Source organism: Aedes aegypti, chromosome 2, assembly GCF_002204515.2.
Source record: "Aedes aegypti strain LVP_AGWG chromosome 2, AaegL5.0 Primary Assembly, whole genome shotgun sequence".
NCBI lineage: Eukaryota > Metazoa > Arthropoda > Insecta > Diptera > Culicidae > Aedes > Aedes aegypti.
Genome location: NC_035108.1, coordinates 109,733,174 through 109,757,598, shown reverse-complemented (window position 1 = coordinate 109,757,598; position 24,425 = coordinate 109,733,174). Strand labels below are relative to the sequence as shown.

Below are 24,425 nucleotides of genomic sequence, written 5' to 3'. Positions count from 1 at the left end.
ACGGCACCGAAATTGATTTTTCAGCAGCATTTTCGACGAATCTTTCCTCAATAATACAATATTCAACTTACCATGGTATGAAAACTGAGATCTCGCATTTTCACTTCAGTTTTTGTTTATTTCAAACTTAGTTTGACAAAAATCATATCCACCGACAGAACGACAAAAGTCGGTGCACTACAATGTTTATTTTTTCATGACATTCGCTCTTTTTGTTCGAGCGAATCTATGCTGTCAGTTGATTAGATGGATTCGTCGATTTGAAAGCAAAAGGTTGTATGGACGAAGTGGTAAAATAGGGATGTTCAGTCGTTTTGCAAATATTATTAAGAAAAAACTTAATGAACGATTTATTAGCTTTCGTTGCAATGTAAATCTGGTTCGTTTACATTTTTAGACTTACGTCCATTTGAAAAAGTATTCGAGATTTAGCGCTACCGCGCGGGGTTGATGAGGACAAAGCCTAAATTTATTTAGTCAACACTAGCGCCATGCAGATGAAGGGTGGCTTCAAGAACTAGCGCTTTCTTCAGGGGGTTGGAAATATTACCAGTAGATGAAAAAAAACGAATTTTGTACTATACCTTTTGTATGTATTCTTTGACAGATACGCGTTTTTCGTCCTCAACTGTAAGGCCGTCTTCAGTGTCGTGTACTAGACTCGACGAGTCGAAGATTTATTATCAATATTACCAGGCAATTGGGCTCTCTCTGCCAAAAATCCACCTCTCTCTTTCAATCCTCCATGAAATTTGTAATCAACAAGGGTAGTGATCATTTCATACTAACTGAATCAATACAGTGCAGTCCTCTGGAGCAGCCCACTGCTAAGTAGCCATGTGTTTGTAGTGAGCTTCAAACCAGGTCCGTCCCACTCGGGCTCAGATTCGGTACCACTTCTAGTACTGCATTTGGTCCCTCGATTGTACAAAAGGTACCCAAGTTTGACAGATCGCAGTACACTTTTCACGGCATTCTAGATTACCATATGAGCCATAAAATTTTGGGCAACTGCAAGGGACATGGAGGTCTTTAATTTGTCTTTGATCATACTCAAGAGTAATTACTCACTTTGGCCAAATCGTATCAGTAATAATTTTCGAGAACTTATTCAAACAGTCTCAAAGTCAAAAAAGTATACAAACTTACTTAATAGATCTTACGTGTTTTGCAGATCAAATTCTACACGTTCCGCTTTAAACCAACTATTTTTTTTTCACTTTAAGAACGTTTAATTTTCCGATTTACAAAACGACTTAAGTAAGATTTTCAACTTTCGCAACCTAACCGCTACTTTCGCCACTCCGTTGTATGGAGAGACAAAGTGACTTAACCACGAATCAAAACAAAACATTAGTGGAGGCGATTTTACACTGGTACAAACACGTCGAAAGTAACTGAATGAAACAGCTTATCATTTTGTCATTTTTTTTTGTGGGAAATAATACAAACTACCTAGATTTTTAAACGCGAGCTGATTGTGTGAAAAATTTAAGCGATGTGCTCGGCGAAACAATGTTCAAAAGTTGATTCATATTAATACAGTTTTAGAAGACAGGTTGTGATTCTTCTTAATTAATTTTCTCCTAATCTTGTGAAAGTTGCTTACGTCGATTTGAAAAAGTAATCAAGAATTTTCGAGGCTCACCATAAAAAACCGTTTTTTCGTTCAGAATTAATTATTTCAAGCGTTTGCAACTGTGTGTCTGTCTAAATCAGCATAAAGTAGCATTGAGCACATTTTCCTCACACAATTATTTTCGCCATTCTAGATTGTTTTTCCCGAAAAGACTATTTGTTTACTAACATTGAACTGTCTTGGGGAACCACTTCCCAGTGGGAACCGAAGATGGTAGCTGGTTTTTCCCCTTGGGGTAGTATTGTGGTGGCAGAAGCCTGCTCTGGAAGGGCTCTGCATTGTTTTGATTTTGTTAGGGATTTTGACGTTTACTAGCCTTGTTGATTACAAATTCTACGAAGCAAAAAGATTGACTTTTGTGCAAATTTTGAAGTTGTGTTGTGTTCAAGCATGCACCACTGTGCACCGCTCTAATTGAAATATTACACTTTGAGCACGATCGACAGCTCGAGTTCACCAGTCCCTCGGTTCATCGGGAATCGAACGCGGATTGCATTCTGGATGCAAGCGATGGATAGCCATCGAATAATTAACCTCGTCCCGATCATTAATCATCATCTGTGTCTAGCCGTTCGTTATCTTTTGCCGCTGCTGTCATCGTAGCTAAGTCTCGTGCTAGGCTAGAGTTGCTAGAGAGCTAGACTGACAGACAGACAGAACAACAAGCCTGCCAGAGGACGAGATCAAAGGAGCCGACTAAACGCCACCGACAGCAGAGACAGAGAGAAGCAGCAGGCGGTGGCGGCGCACCAGTTTGTCGCCATCGGTGTTTGTGCGCGCTAAACAACCGCAAACACACCCCGCAGACTGAGTGAGATGCACAGAGCAATTACAGCGATTTGCACTGGTTTCGAGAAACCTTTAATTGCTTCGGGTGAAACTCAGCAGCACCAGCGGTATCGTGCTGGTACATCTCGAATTGTCTATTTTTAGGTCGATATCAATCGATGCGGTCGATCAACTGTTGTTGGTGTGGTTTTATCAAACCGTGAAGGTCAGCAGACTCTTTACCGTATTTAGTACCAAAGACATATAATTCGGGCTACAAATGGGTACCACGTCTTGTAGTACTAAATCGTTCCCTTGGAACTATGTACACCCATGTTTGACAAAACGCTGAGAAACATTTTTCATAGCGTTTTAGTGATCTATTACCCCAAAAGCCATGAAATTTAGGCAACTACAAATGACATGGGCGCCTCTTTTTCGTCTTTGGTATTATCCCGCCCAATCTTCAGAATGAAAAATACTTACTCGATATTCCGTATCTCGATCGAGTTAGAAAACCATAGAAAACGATTAGTTTTCATGGCTACCTTGATGGCCCCTTGGATCGCATTTGCACTGGTTTTGTATTCTATGACTCGATACCCCCTTAATTCGATTAAAACTTCAATATCGAGCTTTGAAGATTTCATTGTATTGCCTTGTACGACTTGTCGGGTCTAGTACACTACACTGAAGAGGTCGAAATACGATACGTATATCTGTCAAAGGATACAAACTCTAGTGGAATTTAATGGTAGAGTACTGAGTTCGTTTTTTATTTACTAATATTTTACTATTTTTTGCTATAAATAATGTTCTGAAACATGATTTAGGGTCTAAAACTCTATTTTGGGTATTGTCACTATTGTCGGTTCTCATAGAACTAAATTCTACAAAAATGCTGTTATTCATACATGTTGAGGTTTTCAACTTAAAAAAAAAAAACTAATGTTTAGGCAAACTTAGGCTTCCTTAGTCTTGTAAGCATGCTTGAGCAAGCTTGAGGATCCGAAGGAGAAATGACCGTGGAACGCATGGAAGGCAGATAACCATAAGGTTACGTCGGCATGTCTGTGTCAGAGACTATTACCGCTCAGAACCATATCACCACACCGAGAGCCCATAAATTCGAACTTCTGTGCGGAAATCTCACTCGGCACCCGGATCCGCGCAATTGCAGACTCACTTTGGACTCGCTTCGATACGCCATCAGAACGAGAGCAAACTCCGATGCGAGCGAGCGCAAACCGAGTGTAGCCCCGGCGGGAGATTCGGCGGCACCGCTTTCAAGTGGCGCAAACAAGACAAGTCCAAATTTGTTTATGTTGGGCCGGTCGGTCGAATTCCAATCGCGCGAGTGTCCGCGCAGTAGTGGTCCGGTTTCGAGAAGTCCTCCCCCCTGTCGGGAGACACGACGAAAGATATGTACAGTGACGGATGAAACTTTAGGACCACCTGTCTCCAATTTTTTCCTAATAGACAAATTGTTATATTTTTTAATATATTGATTTTGAGTCTAGATCTTGATCGGGGTTTGTAACTTGAATCAGTTCCAAAAACGAGGCAAGTTTAATTATTGACGAGTAACTTGCCTTAAAGAAGCCTTTGAGTCCTCTGCATTTCTACATGAAAACATTGAGAATTTGGATATGGAAAAGGTTTGTTTAAGGGATTGGTTTTGATAAACGATTGAAAGATAATTAAAAATGGATGTATGAGAGAAGCGAAGCTAGACTTTTGTTTGCATTTTACATTGATTGCTTAAATTAACTTACAAACGCAAAATCATCATAGTGATATGCTGAAAATTCAGAAATTCGTCAATATGATATTTTTAGTGACATGATCCTAAAGTTTTGCCCATAACTGTAGGTAACCAACCGACCGCCTCAGACTGTGATTTACGGCCCAATGGCGTCTGCCGCCTCTGCTGGCCTGAAACTCGAGCGCTCCCAAGCAAGCAGCTCTCTCTCCAGCTGATAATTAATTGTTAAGCAAGCAGGTTTTGCGGCAGCCGGCATCCGAGGCTAAGACCAAAAGGCGATGCGGAATGCCAACGCTTTGTCAAAGTAATGCCGACCGACTTCTACTCTGGTAATGGCGGCGGCGATGAACGATTTATACTCTTCTGAGTGATCGGAGTCGAAGTCGTCGAACGGAGAGGAGAAAAGAACAACAAACAGACAGAGACTCCGTCCGGAGACTGCGACTGGTCCTAAGTAAACAAATTCTCGGAACTAGGTGTGAAACCAGGTCCCAGTGGGAAAACGAAGAGATGAATGGTGCCGCGGTGCTAACTAGTCAACTCAGACTGTGTGTGGATTGATGTTGTTAAATAAATAAGTGCAAGTTGATCCGGATGCCTGTTAGGGTCGGACAAGGCAGCCGACACTCTGTGTAGTGGATGTCCATTTGTAGACGGACTCGGTGTTAGAACAACAGTAACATCGACAACAAACTGCTGGTTTAGATATACTCCGCGATGATGAGGCGGTGAAAGAGTCTGTTGTTGAGAGATCAACCGTATGAAGAACTGCTATGAAATTAGCATTGAGTTAAAGACTAACCTGGAGTCCATTTCTACGCATCTGATACGCTCAAGATTGACCAGAGCTTCCATAACGGTACTAAACCCGAACTAAACAGAATTAAGCTTTTTGGAATGTCAACACGAAAAAGACCAGCTACGAAATAAAACAGATCGAGATCTATTGAAAGTCGCCAACGGCGACAAAGCACAGAATACACTGTGTTAATCGCATAATGCGAAACCATACAGGTTAAATGTCTTTATAATTCCACCCTTGTTTAGCCTCCGGCTAGAGATTGAAGAATGACAGCTGATTGGTCCTAAGCTGCCTATTGTACGCTCCTTTTTACACTCTGCCTATGCTTTTATGCGACGTTTTTCCAAAGAATTTGGCGGAAACCTCTGGAAACTTCTGGCGAGAGCTTTGTGAAGGCTTGAGCGAAAATTTCTGGAACTTTTGTAGTTATTGTAGAGATTTTTGAATCTGTGGAGTCATATGAGGAGACGTCTGTGTAGCCTTCTGTCATAAACTTTGTTGATACCTCGTGAAGACTTCTAAATATTGGAGACATAAGTAGAAGCCTCTGTGGAGACTTTTGAACAAAATTCTGTTGACACTGCTGTGAAAAGCTTTGCAGGGCCTTCTTTAGAGATTTATGTGCATACTTTTTAAGATATGTTTGAAACTTTTTCATGTCTTCACTTTTGCTAGATTTTTATGTCTTAACACCTGTGTAGACTGCTGTAGCCTTGTGTGAAGATTCTCGAGGATACATCTATGGAAGCTTTCGATGAGACATCTGGGGAGACTACTGCTCAACTTCTGTGTAGGCTTTTGTAAAAACTTCTGTAAAGTCTTCTGAAAATGTAAATTATACAAGTATTGTATGGTAACATTTCATGTACACACATTTTAAAGTTCTTCAACGGTCTATCTTGGGTTTTGCTCGAATATTAAATTCGAATCGAGCATTTTCTTTACAGTAGAATCTACTATACTTTTTATATTCGATCTTGTTTTGAGTGTATTCACTACTAACTAGCTTTGCACTTACTATAATCGGAAATAACCGTAGGAACTTTACGCCACTCTCCGCTTTATAACCTGTTGTTCTCGATCACCATTCGAAATAACCGCATCGAACAGCCCCCTTCCGAACAGAGCCTCACCGCAAAGCACACCGAACCAGAACATAAAAATAGAGAACCATCTCCGGAGAGGAAGTGAGAGAGCGAAGCAAAAAAAAAACCGAAGAAAAAAAACGTAAACACTGTTTTGGCGGAATCTTTGATCAGAAGGCGAGCAAAAGGAGCCCCCGATGCCATCACATCAAACAAATCATGCCGACAATTTATATGTATGAGATGGGGCTGCTTCCTCCCCTCTCCCGCGCACGCACGCAGTTTCATTCGCTCTCACGCGCCGCCGTCTCACTTTCGCGACATTTTCCTCAAGGTGAGCAAGCTTGCGGTCGGTGCGCTCTCCGCTCATATTTTCTTCGGGGTGTTTTTCCACAGTTGAACTTGCTAATTTTGAAGCAATTCACGCTGAACTTTTCTGAATGACCTAACCAAAATTAAGAGCCTTTCTTTGTTTACTTTCTCTTTCATCGATAAGCTGTATCTAAGCTTCAGTTTTGCATTGGCATAATCAAAAGAGAAAAGAAGATCATCTTTAATTATTACTCAGATCGTTTTGAACAGTTCAGCGAGAATTGCACATGCTAGAATTAAGTCCATGCTTGAAGATGAACCTTTGTCGGCCATCATCTGTTTATGCGTTCGAGGCACTTTGGCAACACTGACCAGTTCGGATTTTCTCTCGCAACGGTGTCGGAACGCTCTCGCTCGCGATTCGCTCTCGGTTCGTGTGTCGAGTGAGAAAATACTCGTCGGAGAAGCAGATGTGACGCTGAAAGTGGTTGTTTTTCTTCATGTCTGCTTTGCGCAATCATTTTCCGCTCGCTGTGAGCTGTTTTGATGTACCAACAACAGCACAGTTAGCTTGACATTTTCGATAGGGTTTTATTACAAGAAATCTCGATTACTTTTTCAAATCGACGTAAGTAACTTTCATACGATTTTGAGAAAATTAATTAAGAAGAATCACAACCTTTCTTCTGAATCTGTTTTAAAATGAATCCCCTTTTTAACATTTTTTTACCGTGTACATCGCTGAAATTTTGCATGCAATCAGCTCGCGTTAAAACTCAAGGTAGTTCTTATCATTTCCCACAAAAATTGTATGACAAAATGATAAGCCGTTTCAATCAGTTACTTACGACGTTTTTGTACCAGTGTAAAATCGACTCAAGTAGTGTTTTGTTTTGATTCGTGGTTAAGTCACTTTGTCTCCCATACAACGGAGCGGCGAAAGTAGCGGTTAGGTTGCGAAAGTGGAGAATCTTACTTTCGTCGTTTTGTAAATCCGGAAATTATAGAACGTTTAATTTTAAAGTTTAAAGTGAAAAATCGAGTTGGTTTAGAGCGGAACGTGTAGAATTTCGTCTGCGAAACACGTAGGATTGATAAAGTAAGTTTGTTAACTTTATTGACTTGAGTCTGTTTGAATAAGTCTTCGAGAAATTTTGAATAGTATGCGCAGGTTATAAGTTCGGAAGAGTCATTGGCCAAAATAGGTAATAGGGTAGAATATTCCGATATTATGACCGGTTCAGGTCAATTAAAACTTTTGTTTAGTAACCAATTCTGCCTGATAATCATTTTGTCCTTCAAAATCGTCACATACCTGAAAAAAAAACCTTGAACCTTCATGTAAAAAGCCATTTAACGTGACAACTGATTACTGATTTGCAATTACGAGGGGGCTAGGGCACCATGGCCATTTCTAGAACAAAACATTTATGCTTTCGGAATGGGATTTTGTTAACTTTACGAGAAACAAGAAGATCAAGAAAGATTCAAAACCGATGTGAATAAACAAGTGGAGCGCCATCTTTTTACTTAAATTCATAACGGTTTTCTAACGTGACTTTTCCAACCACAACGAAAGCTTTCTCAACGATGTTTAGGACTATATAATTGATATATCTGCAGATCAAGTAATAGGACTTAATCAATTATTATTTATTTTAAAAATTACTCTATCGATCACATTGTAGACCTGGTGGCGTTTAAGTGCCTTGAATATAGGAACTTTAGAGAACTCTAGCATGAACAATTGGACCGAAAAGAGAATAGAAAGGAATCGAAAATGGATCAAACAGGAAGAAGACAAACAAAATGTAACCTAAAATGAACCAGAAGAAAAGAGAATCAGGCCAGACATTTCTTTTTTTTTTGTTCTTCATTACGTGTTACTGCTCGTATAAATCATTTCATCATTTTATCTAGGAATTTCGTTAGTATTTAAGTATTTTCTTAAAGATTCAGAGATAATTCCGAAGATTAAGTAATTATTTCCTGTGAGGCCTAAGGCCTAAGTCCTCCATGATTGTATTAGGTGATTCTTCCATTGATTATTTCGGTTCAATAAATTTTCTAGCGAATCTGGGATCCCTTTGAAGGAAATCAATTCCACTGGGTATCCCTAGTTGAGATATTAATGTGTAGTTATTCCCTTACACCCATCGTCATATTTTTTCATGTCTTTTTTGTTAGTTTTTTTTTTTTGTATTTAAATGTAGATGATTTCACTACCAGGGGCTCATTAACAGAGATTTTTGGTGTGGGGTGAGCGACGGGTAAAAAAAAGTCGCTAGAAGAATTTCTGGGGGTATTGGTAGAGGAATCTCTAAATTCTAGAGGGATCCCAGTACGAGTACCTGAAAGTATTTCAGATGAAATCTCTGGAAAAATCACTAGAAGATTTCTTGAAGTTTTTCCATAAGGCATGTGAAAGGAAATTCTTAATGAAGCTGCTGAATAGCTGCATTGAAGTCTTTGATTTTTTGTTCTCTGGCGCCCGTAGGATTCACTACGATCCTCATCAGACTCTGAAGAGCATTTTGATAAAAATAGAGACCTTAGAGACTATTCAGAGATTTTCATTAAAATAGAGACCTACCCAACAAACATTGGTGGCTGAATAACAGATTATTCAGCGGAAACATGCTTGAGAGTGGTTGATTCAACTCTTATTCCGTGAAAACGTTTCTTGAGAAGTATGTAGAAAAAGACCTGCTACCGGCCCTGCGGCAATTTCTTCAACTCAAAATTGTTGAATTAATCTGAATTTAACCTGTAAACATATAAAATCTACCAAAATGAATTAAATATAAAAAATGACCATTCTATACGCAGAAGTAGAAAAGTCGCAAATGAGTTGTCCAATATTGTAAATCTCCACTAAAGTCTTCACAGAAATTCCTACACATTACTCACTGATATCACAAATGTTTCCAATATTTCACAAGTATTTACTAAGGTCTCCACAAAAGCTTTAAAAGGAGTTTCTACAAAAGTTACTCAGTGGTCTCGCAAAAACAAACTTCTCAGAACTCTTTACAGAGATGTCCGCAAAAGTCTCCACCACTGTTTCTAAAGAAGACTTCCCAAAAATCTTCATAAAAGTCTCTACAAATGTTGCATCTATGCTTAACGTGGAATTCTTCACAAAAGCTGTTACAGTAGTTCTTACAGGAATTTTTTTTCATAAGTCTTATCAGAAGTCTTTCCAATAATCTCCAGAGAAATCTTTTGAAACGATTCCACAACAGTCTCAATAGAAGTTCCACTAAAAGTTCCTATTAAAACTTCTATAAAATCTCCACAGAAAGTTCTGCAGAAGCCCTTCACAGAAGCAGTGGTCAACACAAATAATTTCATAAGTTTTCCTCTCAATGGCGGAAAATTCTCAATTCTCGCAAAAGTCTTTTAAGAGATTTCCGCGAAAGTCTTTAAAAAGGACTTTCCAGAAATTGTCATAGAAGTTTCTGCAAGTATTGCATCTATGGTTTCTGTAGAAGTCTTTACAAATATGTTCACAAAAGTCGTTACAGAAGTTCTCACAGAAATGTTTACATGAGTATCCAACAAAGTCTTCACAGAAATCTCAAATATACAGAAGTCTCTTTAATAATCTCCAGGGAAATCTTTTGAAACGTCTCCACAAAAGTCTCAATAGAAGTTTCACGAAAAAAAAACATTCTTCTAGATAAGTCTTCACAGAGGTCTCCATGGAAATCTCCACAGTGGACAGTCTCGTTGAAAAACGTTCTTCAGACCAGTTGAAAAAGTGTCCACGAAAGGTTTCACATTAGTTTGTATTGAAGTCTTCAGAGTAGACTCTACAGTGCTAGCCACCGAGGTTACTACAGAGGTTTCCACTGAAGTCCTAACTGTGGAGACTTCCCAGAAATCTTCATAGAAGCCCCTACAAATGTTGCTTCTATGTTTTCTGTGAAAGTCATTACAAGGGTGTTCACATAAGTCGTTACAGAAGTTCTTACAGACGTTTCTACATAAGTCTCCAAAAAAGTCTTCACAGATATTCACAGAAGTCTTTTCAATAAGCTCCAGAGAAGCCTTTTCATATGTTTTCACAAAATCCTCAACAGAAGCTCCAATGAAAATTCCAATTAAAGCTTCTATAAAAATCTCCACAGAAGGTTCTGCGTAAGCGCTTCACAGAAGCATCAACAGTGGCCTCCACAGAAGTCTCCATTGTAGTCGAGGGAAAATTCCCAAAAGAGAAGTCTTCGCGGAAGTGTCCATGAACGTTCTAAGGTTCTCACAAAAGGTTCTACAGAACCTTTTACAGAAGTCTCCACAGAGATTTTCACAAAACTCTTCACTGTGAAAATCTTTTAGAAACCAGAAGTTCTGCAGAAGTCTCAACGGACGGCTTTTGTTAAACCTTTTCTAGACCATTTAAAAAGTGTCCACTGAAAATTTGACATAAGTTTCTTTCGAAGCCTTGAAAGTATACTCTATAGTGGTATCTACTAGCGTTGGGCGATTTTGAATCGATGTTCCGAAAATCGATTTTTGCTTTCTGATTAATCGATTTTTTGAATCGATGTTTGGAGCACCTAGAATCGGGTGAATCGATTCTCTTCATTCGAATTTTTGATTCGATTCATTTTGTTGGAATCGTTAAATATTTCTTAATGAGTTTGTGAAAAAAAAACAAACTGATTTGATAGAAAGATGTTGAAATCGAATGCAATTGCATTTGGTCTCATTTAAAGCTTCATAAATGTTAATTTTCAGCCGATTCGAATCGATTCGAAAACATCGATTCAAAGGTTTCGATTAAATCGGTGAATCGATTCAGCAGCTCAAATGTGAATCGATTCAGTAACATCGATGTTCTGGGCAAATTTGCCCAACGCTAGTATCTACAGAAGTCACTAACGAGATCTCCACAGAAGTCTTCACAGAACTCTCTGCCGAAGTTTTTACATTAGCCTTTGTGGAAGTCTCTACAGAAATCTATTTCGAAGTTTCTACAAAGTTTTACTCAAAAGTCTCCATAGACAAAAATGGTTGTTGGAATCCGGACCATACGTTTGCACATTTTTGCAGAATGTCTCCAAAGAAGTGCAGAGAAGCTCTCACAGAAGTGTTTACAGATATCTCACTCTAGTCTTTATTTAGGTCTTCACAGAAATAGCACTAATTTATGAAGTATCTTCAAAAGCCTCTTCAAAAATTTCTTAGCAGAGATCTCGGCAAAAATCATCAAAGAAAGAATCTTCGCGTATTCCGATAAAAGTTCCCACTGAAGTTTCTATAAAAATCTCCACAGAAGGTTCTGCAGAAGCCCTTCACAGAAGTATCAATAGTGATCTCCAGAGAATTCTCTAAGATTTCTCATTAGTTTCTTTTGAAGTCTCCAGAGTAGCCTCTATAGTGGTATCCACAGAAGTCACTACAGAGGTCTCCACAAAAGTCTTCACACAGTCTCCACAGAAGTCTTCAGAAGTGTCTACAGACATGTCGTTTTAGTCTTCATTTAAGTCTTCGGAGAAGTAGCACTAATTTATGAAGTCTCTTCAATAGTCTTCTCAAAAATTTCTAAGCAGAGGTCTCAGCAAAAATCTGTGTAGAAAAATTTTTCGCGTATTCCAATAAAAGTTCCCATTGAAGTTTCTATAAAAGTCTCCTCAAAAGGTTTTGCAGAAGCCACAGAAGAATCAATAGTGGTCTCCAGATAACTCTCCTCTGAGGTGAACACAAGATTTCTTCTTGATGTAGGAAAATTGTCAAAAGACTGTCCATGAATATCTTCTCTAAAGCTTACACAAAAGTCTAAACAGAAACTGTTACATAAGTTTCGACAGAGGTCTTCATAAAAAATCTCCACAACGGAGAGTCTTGTTTAGAAACCAGAAGTTGCACGAAAATCTCCACAGATGACTTTTGAAAACCCTCCTCTAAACTATCCAAAAAAGTGTCCACGGAGCATTGAAGGAAGTCTCCACAGAAAACAAAAAAAATGGTTGTTGGAATTTGTACCATACACCAAAACCTTTGCACATTTTTGCAGACTGTCTACAAAGAAGTTTCCGAGCAGCCTTCACAGAAATAACACTAATTTATGAAGTCTCTTTAATAGACTTAACTGAACTGAACTGAAGTCTCATAGAAAAAATCATCGCGTGATCCAATAAAAGTTTCTATTAAAGATTCTATAAAAGTCGTCACAGAAGGTTCTGCAAAAGCCCTTCACAGAAGTATCAACAGTGGTCTCCAGAGAATTCTCCATTGTGGTCAATATAAGTTTTCTCCTCGATGTAGGAAAATTCTCAGAAGAGTGTCCATGAATGTCTTCTCCAAAGTTCACACAAAAGTCTAAACAGAAGCTTTTACATAAGTCTCGACAGAGGTCTCCATGAAAATTTCCACAAACGTCTGTAGTCTTCAAAAAATTTTCCCAAAAAAGACTTCATAGAAGCTTCTACAAAATTCTCTATCGAAATCGTTACATGGGTCGTGGTAGAAGCATCGACGAAAGACTTTACAGAAATCTTAATCGAAGTTTCAATAAAATAAAGTTTTGCACAGAAGGACAGAAGACACCTCGAAAATCTTTACAGAAAAATGTAAAAATAAACATGAGCTTTATTAAATCTAATACGACCCTAATCTAATGTTTTTATCTAATGGATTCAACATTGCAAAAGGATAATGTTGACTCAAAATTGATGTCTCTATAAGTGTTGCATTTACGCTTTCCGTCTTGAAAAAGGTGGTCGCATAGGTCGGAACAGAATTCCCAACAGTTGTTTTTACATAAGACTTCTTAAAAGTCTTCACAGAAATCTCGAATTCACATAGGTCTTTTGAAACGTTTCCTCAAAAATTTAACAGAAGTTCCTATAAAAGTTTCCGTTCAAGTCTCCACTGCAGAGCCTAGTAGCTATTCGAAGAAATATTAACAGTGGTCTCCAGAAAATTATCCATTGTGGTTATTATCACCTAGAATTCTTCAAGTTTTCCTCTTAATGAAGTAAAATTCTCAGAAGATAAGTCTTCGCAGAAGTGTTCATGAAGGTTCTACGATTCTCACAAAAGGGTCAACAGAAGCTTTGAGATAATTCTCCACAGAGGTCTACATAAAAATATCTACAGTAAAGACTCTCGTTAAGCTACCAGAATTTGCACAGAAATCTCCTCAGACGCCATGAAAAAGTGTTCACTGAAGATTTCACATTAGTTTTCGTTGAAATCTTCAGAGTAGACTCTACAGATGTGGTATCCACAGACGTCATTATAGAGGTCTTCACGGAAATCTTAACTGAGGGCTCCACAAAAGTCTTCATTCCGTTTCGACAGAAGACTTCATAGCAGCTTCTACAGCATTCTCCATACAAATCTTCACAGGAGTAGAAGCATCGACAGAAGGCTTTCCATTAATTGTCATCGCAAATTCCATACAATTTTACTCAAAAGACTCCACAGACGACCCCTCGAAAATCTCTACAAGAGAATAAAAAAATGTAAGCAAACGATTTAGTTTTTCTACACAGAGTTTTTGTTTTTAATCGAATGTGTTCCTATTTTTTATCTAATGGATTCAAACTAGCAAAAGGAATTTGTTCACAATTCCAAATTTTAAAATTTTTATTGAAAAATTTGAATGATCATCGTAGGATATTTTTGGCGTTTCAATCCGTATCGAATCTTCTTCATGCATTCGAAAACATAGTTCAAATGATCAACCAACAAGTTCTGTTCGAAAAACATTTTCATAAAAAAAATCTCTCATTGGACCCAGGATCGTCATTGGAGAGCGAATCACTAATTAAGAGAATTTTTGCAAAATGTCTCCACAGAAGTTACTTAAAAGTCTTCACAGATGTCTTCAAAGGGATCTTCACAGAAGTCTCCACATTCGTCATCATGAAAATGTTCTCAGAAGTCTCACCAAGTTATCAACAGAAATCCTTTCAATAACCTCAAGAAAAATTTCTTCAAAAATTTCTGCAGAAGTCTTTACAAAAATCTACACAAAGTATTCAACAAAAGTCAATACAGAAATCACTTAGTAAGTCTTTCCGAGAATTCACACAGAAGTCTTCACAGAAGTTTTCTTTGAAGTTTCCTCGATTTCCTTTTTCTAAAATTTACAAAAAATCTCCACAGAAATCTCTACAAACTGCAGTGGAACTTCCTATGGAAAGATCCATCTTTCTAGTGCACCATGTGATTGAAATTGCAAAGAAATCTCCACAAACGACTTTTGAGAACCTTTTCAAAACCATCCAAAAAAGTGTCCACGGAAGATTTGTTATTAGCTTCTATTGAAGTCTGTGGTGGATACCAGAAGTCACTACAGAGGTCTCCAGAAAAGTCTTAACTGTACCCTTCACAAAAATCTTCACACAGTCTCCATAGAAGACATTTTAGACGCATCTATAGAATCCTCCACCGAATTCTTTACAGGAGTCTTTGTAGAAGCATCGACGGAAGACTTTACAGTAATATTTTTCGAGAGTTCCATAAAGTTTTGCTCAAATGTCTTTACAGAAGACACCTAGAAAAAATCTCTACTGAGGAATTTAAAAAATAAACAAAAGAAAAAGATTTTTTTTCATAGAGTTTTTTTTTCGAGAAGTTTTTAGATGATCCTCCTCAGAGGTCTCCATAAAAATTTCCACAATAGAGAATCTCGTTTAGAAACCAGAAGTTGCACAGAAATCTTCACAGACGGCATTCGAAAAACCTTCTCGAAACCGTTCAAAACAAAAAAGTGTCCATCACAGGTTTCACTTTTGTTTCTAGTTATATTCACAGAAGTCACTACAGAGGTCTCAACAGAAGTTTTAACTGTGGCCTCCACACAGTCTCCATAGAAGGCTTCATAGAAGCTTCTACAGAATTCTTCAGCGAAATATTTCCAGGAGTCTTGGTAGAAGCATCGAAGGAAGGCTTTACAGGAAACTTCATCGAAGTTTCCTTAAAGTTTTTCTCAAAAGTCGCAACAGAAAAAAAAAACCTCTAAAATATCTACAGAATAATTTAAAAAAGTTTGCAAACGTTTAAATTTTTAAATATAATTATTTTATTTTAATTAAATGTGTCCCTGTTTTCTATCTAAGAGATTCAACATTGCAGAAGGACTATGTAGGCTAAAAATCCAAAATGACAAATTTTGAAATCTCTATTCAAAAATTTAAATGATCATTTTGGATATTTTTGGCGTTCCATTCCGACTTTTGGATCAAAAAGCACACTGTGTTTCCTTATCGTACATTTCGATCCATATCGCATCTTCAGACAGGTGAAAATATAGTCGTGATATTGTCGAAGTTTCGACCATCTACGTTCAACGTGAAGATGCATCGAAGCCAAACTTCGAATTTTCAAGAGCACAAATCTAGAGAACCAGACAACTGTTTGTGCTGAAAATGCTACTCACTGGTCATCAGCTGGTGGTGACCAATCGATTAAGTTTTCAGCTCAAACGGGTGTTTGGTTCTCCAGATTTGTGCTCTTGAAAATTCGAGGTTTGGCTTCGATGCATCTTCACCTCAAGTGATCAACCTTTCGAAAACAATTTTTAATCAAAAAATCTCTCATTGGAGCCTGGATCGTCCATGAAACGCGAATCACTACTTCTAAGCATTTTTGCAAAATGTATCCACATAAGTTGCTCAAAAATCTTCACAGAGGCCTTCACAGAAATCATAGAATCTTCATAGAAGTCTCTGCAGAATTATCCACATTAAGTAGTCTTCACATAGTTATCAACAGAAATCCTTTCAATAGCCTCAACGGAAATCTCTTCAGAAATTTCTGCAGAACTCTTTACAAAAGTATATTCAGAGGTTTCAGTAAAAATCACCATAAAGGCTTCACAGAAATTCTACAAGTCTACACAGAAGTCTTCTACAGAAGTTTTCTCGATGTTCCTTTAAAATCTCTACAGAAGTTTACATCAGGCGCCACAGAAGTCTCTACAAAAATCTACAACCTACATAACTACCCATGGAAAAATCCATCTTACAATTGCACCATGTGACTGCCAATCCCTATTTGATGCAGCAGAAGCTACCGAAAAACTGCATCCCTCAACTCCAGTAGCCGGTATCCGTATCGAAAAGCGTCATAACCATAATAAAAATTTGCACCCGGTCTTGAGCGTTCGGGCTCAGGCTTCTTTCTTGAAAAAGAAAAACAGAGCATGAAACCATCGCCACGAAAGCTTTGGCGGCAAGGGGCTTATTGTCCTGGTCAACTTCCAGCAGGTTTTGGTTAATCCACCTTTGGGGTGATGGTGATCTTTGTCTTTCAAAAGAATCTGTGTTAATTTTAAACACTCTCCATATGGTTCGGCATATATTTCGAAATTTCTTGAGACGCTTAGCCATAACCCACGTAAATATCTCGGGCTATAGATTTTTCTTATATTCTGTTGTAAAAAAATGAAGCAAATTGGTATAACCGTTTCTGAGTAATGATCGTATATGTATTTGGCACCATTCTGGGCGTATAAAAATCCTAATAACTTCGAAAAAACTAAGTATTGTAACAAAACTTTATTGCCTGAGAGTTTGAGTTGACTTTCCACGTGAAATTACAGCCCTTCCGTAGCGAATTCCGTAGGAAAGCCAAAGAGTTGACCATAAGAAAACCTCAAAGGCCATTAGCGTTGTGTGTGTATGTCACGATACGTTCCAGCTACTGGTCGAGGGTCGATCGATGGTAGTTAACAGCGACAACAACACCAAAGAAGAAGAAGAAGAAGCCCAAGAAGCAGATGGACGAAGAGAACCGGAGAAGAACACAAGGTGCCGCCTGTAGGATCCGAAGATCGCCACGACTGCTACTGGTTTAAGTTCGCTCCGGGTGTGCAACTCCGGGAGCATCAATCGATCACTGGACTGGCGGCCTTCGGTGCCGCCGCCGCCGCTTGCTACCGGTTGATCCCTTTGATCAATGTCGTCGTGGCTTACTTACTTACTGCGATCCTGAGCGTGAAATTATGAAATTCTGTGGGCGTACGTGATCCCTGAGGGTGCGATCGTCTTCCGAAGCACAGTGAGATTTGGACGTTGAAAATAGTGTTTGAAGATCAAAAGGATGTTCTTAAGACAAAATTTTCTGTAAATTTTTGTTTTTAATACCAACATTTATATATTTGCTACATTTAGCTTAAATGCCAATACGATTTCTTAAATTCAAAAAATAAATTGAAATTTTTATCTAGCTTGAGCCTTACATACTTAACATCATCTGACCAATTTATTGGAACCCCTCTCATCGTGACAACATGTCTACTTGAAGGTTTCAAATAAAGAGCTTTTGGTTTATGTGGGAAAATTATTAGTTGAGTTTTAGAAGTATTAAGGGAAGTCTTCCGTTTTTGCTAGTATGAAGAAAAAATATCCAACGAATGCCAACCCTTCTTTTGACCAATTTTCCCCGCACTTGACCCTTATTTGACGAAAATCCCACAGTGCGGCGGCATTGCTTCCTCCCATCAAAGTATTAAGCCGCATCAAACAAATCGATCGGGTTCGTCGCCTGACGCCGTCAAAATCTCCGTCACCGGACGATGATTGATGTCTTTTGTATCTCTCGTTCTCTCCCTGCCTCTCAACCGTCACGGTTCGGACAGCGTTCCGGGCATGTTCGAGATTCCTTCCCTCTCTTTCTGTGTGACCGCGCAGCGTCACAAATTATTTAATGACAGTTTGATTAATTTTATGATCGATCTCTCTTCCCCCCTTTGCAGACCACGCTGGCGGTGTGTTTGATGGTGGCGCATTTCTCCGTCCCATGCCAGTGTCGAGCGGCGGGAACGACGGCAATGGCTTCGGCAGTTAACCAACGACATCGGCAGGCGAATATTTCCATCGAAAGTAACTCGATTCAACGGTTGGCCAACGGCGAAACGGAAGCGTCAAATGGGGCGTCATCGGCTGAGGCGGCGGCTGTCAGTTATGGGGAGCAGAATGGCGCCTCCTCGGGGACAGTTTCCGCCGATGGCGACAAAAGCAACAGCAATCAACTTCCACCGGTAACATCGGCACCAGCTGTCGTCACCGTTCAGAAGGAACTGAAGCGAGTGTTCCTGTCCAACCGGACCGTCACCTGCAACGACGGTTCCCAGGCCGGATTCTATCTACGTAAATCGCCCGGATCCAGACGGTGGGTCGTGTTCTTCGAAGGAGGCTGGCACTGCTACGATCACAAGTCTTGCCGGGCCAGGTGGCTCAAACTGAGGCATCTGATGACGTCCGCTCAGTGGCCGGAAACCAGAGATGGTAAGTCCTGTTTGGCTAGACCTAATCGTTGAATCGAATTAACATTGATGATTTGTCCCACAGTTGGAGGCCTTCTATCGCCGCTTCCGTCGGAGAACCCGTACTGGTACAACGCCAACCACGTGTTTGTTCCGTACTGTAGCAGCGACTCGTGGAGTGGAACCAAGGTCAAGCCCGATACGAGGGATGGATTGAGGTTCATGGGATCGCTGATCGTCCGGCAGGTGATGGCCGATTTGATTCCGCTTGGATTGGGACACTCGCAGGGAGCTGATTTGCTGATGGCTGGGTCCTCTGCCGGAGGTTTGGGAGTGATGCTCAACCTGGATAAGGTGCGCAGCTTTCTGCAGAATGAGAAAGGTGAGTTCAAATGTATTTTCTTGCTTAATGTTGGTTTGAATAGAACTATTCTTAGAATTTTGGGAATGCTTATAATTGCCTTTTGTCAATATCTAGAAGCCATTTCTAGAAGCTCTCGAACTTTGTAGAAGTAGCTTATGTAGAAGTTTTGAACAATTCATTGGGAAGTTATAAAAGCTCCTCCTGGGAGCTTTGGGAGCTTCAATTAAAATCTGAGGAAGCTTCAACTGGAAGCTTTGGAAATTTATGCTGGAAGCTTTGAGAGTGTCTGATGGAAGCTTTAGAAGATTCTGTTGGAAGCTTTGACAGCTTCTGCTGGAAGCTTTAGAAGGTTCTGCTGGAGGCTTTTGAAGCTTATTCTAGAAGCATTGAAAGCTTCTTCTGGAAGCTAAAGCAGCTTGTTCTGGAAGCTTTGGCAGCTCCTTCTGGAAGCTTTGGCAACGCCTTCTGAGAGCTTTTGAAGCTTTTTCTAGAAGCTTTAGTTGCTTGTTCTGGAAGCTTTGGCAGCTTCTTCTGCAAGCTTTGTAAGTTTTTTCAGGACAATTTGGCAACTTTTTCTGGAAACAAGCAGCTTTTTCTGGAAACTGACAGCTTCTTCTGGAAGCTTTGGCAGATACTTCTAGAAGCTTTGGTAGCTTCTTCTGGAGAATTTAGAAACTTCTTCTGGAAGATTTGGTATCTTCTTCTGGAAGCTTTGGATGCTTCTTCTGGAAGGTTTGGCCGCTTCTTCTGGAAGCTTCGCAATTTTTTTTTTCTTCTGGAAGCTTCGAATGCTTTTTCTGGAAGCTTCAAAAGCTTCTTCTTAAAGCTTCGAAAGCTTCCTCTGGAAGCTTCAAAAGCTTCTGCTGGAAGCTTTGGAAGCTTCTGCTGGAAGCTTTGGAAGCTTCTGCTGGAAGCTTTGGAAGCTTCGGCTGGAAACTTTGGAACCTTGGAAGCTTCTGCTGGGAGCTTTGGAAGCTTCTGTTGGAAGCATTGGAATCTTCTGCTGGAAGCCTTGGAAGCTTCTGCTGGAAGCTTTGGAAGTTTCTGCTGGAAGTTTTGGAAGCTTCTGCTGGAAGCTTTGGAAACATCTGTTGGAAGCTTTAGAAGCTTCTGCTGGAAGCCTTGGAGGCTTCTGTTGGAAGCTTTGGAAGCTTCTGCTGTAAGCTTTGAGGCTTCGGCTGAAAGCTTTGGAAGCGCGTCTGGAAGCTTTGGAAACTGTGGAAGCTTCTTCTGGTAGCTTTATCAGCTTCTTTTGGAAGTTTTGGAAGCCTCTTCTGAAAGCTTTAGAAGCTTCTTTTGAAAGCTTTGGAAGCTTCTGCTGGAAGCTTTGGGAGCTTCTTTTGGAAGCTTTGGAAGATTTTGCTGGAAGCTTTGGGAGCTTTTTCTGGAAGCTTTGGAAGCTTCTTCTGGAAGCATTGGAAGCTTTGGCAGCTTCTTCTGGAAGTTTTGACAGCTCCAGAAGCTTTGGAAACTTCTTCTGGAAGCATTGGAAGCTTCTTCTGGAAGCATTGGAAGCTTTGGCAGCTTCTTCTGGAAGTTTTGACAGCTCCAGAAGCTTTTGAAACTTCTTCTGCAAGCATTGGAAGCTTCTGCTGGAAGCTTTGGAATCTTCTGCTGGAAGCTTTGGAAGCTTCTGCTGGAAGCTTTGGAAGCTTGTGCTGGAAGCTTTGGAAGCTTCTGCTGGAAGCTTTGAGGCTTCGGCTGAAAGCTTTGGAAGCGCGTCTGGAAGCTTTGGAAACTGTGGAAGCTTCTTCTGGTAGCTTTATCAGCTTCTTTTGGAAGCTTTGAAAGCTTGTTCTGGAAGCTTTGGAAGTTTCTTCTGGAAGCTTCTTCTGGATGCTTTGGAAGCTTCTTTTGGAAGTTTTGGAAGCTTCTTCTGAGAGCTTAAGAAGCTTCTTCTGAAAGCTTTGGAAGCTTCTGCTGGAAGCTTTGGGAGCTTCTTTTGGAAGCCTTGGAAGATTTTGCTGGAAACTTTGGGAATTCTTCTGCAAGCTTTGGAAGCTTCTTCTGGAAGCATTGGAAGCTTTGGCAGCTTCTTCTGGAAGTTTTGACAGCTCCAGAAGCTTTGGAAACTTCTTCTGGAAGCTTTGGGAGCTTCTGCTGGACATTCTGAAAGCCTCTGCTGGATGCTTTGAAAGTTTCTTCTGGAAGCTCTGGAACCTTCTTCTGAAAGCTTTGGAAGTCTCTTCTGGAAGCTTTGGAAGCTTCTTTTGGAAGCTTTGGAGCTTCTTCTGGAAGCTTTGGAAGCTTCTTCTGGAAACTGTAGAAGCTTCTTCTGAAAGCTTTGGAAGCTTCTGCTGGAAGCTTTGGGAGCTTCTTTTGGAAGCTTTGGAAGATTTTGCTGGAAGCTTTGGAAGATTTTGCTGGAAGCTTTGGGAGCTTCTTCTGGAAGCTTTGGAAGCTTCTTCTGGAAGCTTTGGCAGATACTTCTAGAAGCTTTGGTAGCTTCTTCTGGAGAATTTAGAAACTTCTTCTGGAAGATTTGGTATCTTCTTCTGGAAGCTTTGGATGCTTTTTCTGGAAGCTTTGGAAGCTTCTTCTGGAAGGTTTGGCCGCTTCTTCTGGAAGCTTCGCAAGTTTTTTTTTCTTCTGGAAGCTTCGAATGCTTTTTCTGGAAGCTTCAAAAGCTTCTGCTGGAAGCTTTGGAAGTTTCTGCTGGAAGCTTTGGAAGCTTCGGCTGGAAACTTTGGAACCTTGGAAGCAACTGCTGGAAGCATTGGAATCTTCTGCTGGGAGCCTTGGAAGCTTCTGCTGGAAGCTTTGGAAGTTTCTGCTGGAAGTTTTGGAAGCTTCTGCTGGAAGCTTTGGAAACATCTGTTGGAAGCTTTAGAAGCTTCTGCTGGAAGCCTTGGAGGCTTCGGCTGAAAGCTTTGGAAGCGCGTCTGGAAGCTTTGGGAACTGTGGAAGCTTCTTCTGGTAGCTTTATAAGCTTTTTTTGGAAGCTTTGAAAGCTTGTTCTGGAAGCTTTGGAAGTTTCTTCTGGAAGCTTTGGAAGCTTCTTCTGGATGCTTTGGAAGCTCCTTCTGGATGCTTTGGAAGCTTCTTTTGGAAGTTTTGGAAGCTTCTTCTGAAAGCTTTAGAAGCTTCTTCTGAAAGCTTTGGAAGCTTCTGCTGGAAGCTTTGGGAGCTTCTTTTGGAAGCTTCGGAAGATTTTGCTGGAAGCTTTGGGAGCTTCTTCTGGAAGCATTGGAAGCTTCTTCTGGAAGTTTTGACAGCTCCAGAAGCTTTTGAAACTTCTTCTGGAAGCATTGGAAGCTTCTGCTGGAAGATTTGAGGCTTCGGCTGAAAGCTTTGGAAGCGCGTCTGGAAGCTTTGGGAACTGTGGAAGCTTCTTCTGGTAGCTTTATCAGCTTCTTTTGGAAGCTTTAAAGCTTGTTCTGGAAGCTTTGGAAGTTTCTTCTGGAAGCTTTGGAAGCTTCTTCTGGATGCTTTGGAAGCTTCTTTTGGAAGTTTTGGAAGCTTCTTCTGAGAGCTTAAGAAGCTTCTTCTGAAAGCTTTGGAAGCTTCTGCTGGAAGCTTTGGGAGCTTCTTTTGGAAGCCTTGGAAGATTTTGCTGGAAGCTTTGGGAATTCTTCTGCAAGCTTTGGAAGCTTCTTCTGGGAGTTTTGACAGCTCCAGAAGCTTTGGAAACTTCTTCTGGAAGCATTGGAAGCTTCTTCTGGAAGCTTTGGGAGCTTCTGCTGGCCATTCTGAAAGCTTCTGCTGGATGCTTTGAAAGTTTCTTCTGGAAGCTCTGGTAGCTTCTTCTGAAAGCTTTGGAAGTCTCTTCTGGAAGCTTTGGAAGCTTCTTCTGGAAGCTTTGGGAGCTTCTTCTGGAAGCTTTGGAAGCTTCTTCTGGAAACTGTAGAAGCTTCTTCTGAAAGCTTTGGAAGCTTCTGCTGGAAGCTTTGGGAGCTTCTTTTGGAAGCTTTGGAAGATTTTGCTGGAAGCTTTGGAAGATTTTGCTGGAAGCTTTGGGAGCTTCTTCTGGAAGCTTTGGAAGCTTCTTCTGGAAGCATTGGAAGCTTTGGCAGCTTCTTCTGGAAGTTTTGTCAGCTCCAGAAGCTTTGGAAACTTCTCCTGGAAGCATTGGAAGCTTCTTTTGGAAGCTTTGGAAGCTTCTGCTGGAAGCTTCGGAAGCTTCGGCTGGAAACTTTGGAACCTTGGAAGCTTCTTCTGGGAGCTTTGGAAGTTTCTTCTGGGAGCTTTGAAAGCTTCTGCTGGAAGTTTTGGAATCTTATGCTGAAAGCTTTGGAAGCTTCTGCTGGAAGCTTTCGAAGCTTCTGCTGGAAGCTTTGGAAGCTTCTGCTGGAAGCTTCTTCTGCAAACTTTGGAAGCTTCGGCTGGAAGCTTTGGAAACTTCTGCTGGATGTTTTGAAAGTTTCTAATGGAAGCTATGGAAGCCTTGGAAGCTTCAAGCTTTCTGAGCAGAAGCTTTGAGAACTTTTATCAAGAACTTTGAGAGCTTTCTATGGAAAATTTGAGACTTTCTATCAGAAGCTTCGAGAGCTCTTATCACAAGCATTGAGAGCTTCTCTCAGAAGCTTTGGAAGCTTCTATGAGAAGCATTGAGAGCTTCTATCAAAAACTTCGAGAACTTCTATTAGAAGCTTTGAGATCTTCTATCAGAAGCTTTGAGAGCTTCTAGCAGAATTTTTGAGAGCTTCTATCAGAAGCTTTAAGAACTTCTATCAGAAGCTTCGAGAGCTCCTATCGAAAGCATTGAGAGCTTCTCTCAGAAGCTTTGAGAGCTTCTAGCAGAAGCTTTGAGAGCTTCTAGCAGAAGCTTTGGGAGCTTCTATGAGAAGCTTTGAGAGCTTCTATCAGATGCTTCGAGAACTTTCATTAGAAGCTTTGAGATCTTCCATCAGAAGCTTCGAGAACTACTATCAGAAGCTTTGAGAGCTTCAAGCAGAAGTTTTGAGAGCTTCTATCAGAAGCTTTAAGAGCTTCTATCAGAAGCTCTAAGAGCTTCTAGCAGAAGCTTTGAGAGCTTCTAGCAGAAGCTTTGAGAGCTTCTAGCAGAAGCTTTGAGAGCTTCTAGCAGAAGCTTTGAGAGCTTCTATCAGAAGCTATGAGAGCTTCTATCAGAAGCTTTAAGAGCTTCTATCGGAAGCTTTGAGAGCTTCTATGAAGAACTTTGAGAGCTTTTTATGGAAAATTTGAGAGCTTCTATCAGAAGCTTCGAGAGCTCCTATCAAAAGCATTGAGAGCTTCTCTCAGAAGCTTTGAGAGCTTCTATCAGAAGCTTCGAGATCTTCTATCAGAAGTTTCGAGAACTACAATCTGAAGCTTTGAGAGCTTCAAGCAGAACTAAAAGCTTCAAGCAGAAGCTTTTAGAGCTTCCATCAGAATCTTTTAGAGCTTCTAGCAGAAGCTTTGAGAACTTCTTTGAGAAGCTTTGAGATTTTATATGAGGAGCTTCTAGAGCGTCTATGAGAAGGTTTTGGAACTTTTATCAGAAGCTTTGAAAGCTTCTATCAGATGC

The 24,425-nt window shown here is 40.2% G+C and overlaps 1 protein-coding gene across 1 annotated transcript in view; it reads left to right on the top strand.

The window, feature by feature from the left end:
* The window catches only part of LOC5567751 (palmitoleoyl-protein carboxylesterase NOTUM), a 70,007-nt gene that overhangs the window by 42,844 nt on the left and 2,738 nt on the right, over nucleotides 1-24,425 (top strand). Inside the window, exons 2-3 of the mRNA XM_021841911.1 lie at nucleotides 18,085-18,616; nucleotides 18,680-18,976. Of these exons, the coding sequence (XP_021697603.1) occupies nucleotides 18,085-18,616; nucleotides 18,680-18,976 (829 nt within the window). The remainder of the gene's footprint in view (nucleotides 1-18,084; nucleotides 18,617-18,679; nucleotides 18,977-24,425) is intronic.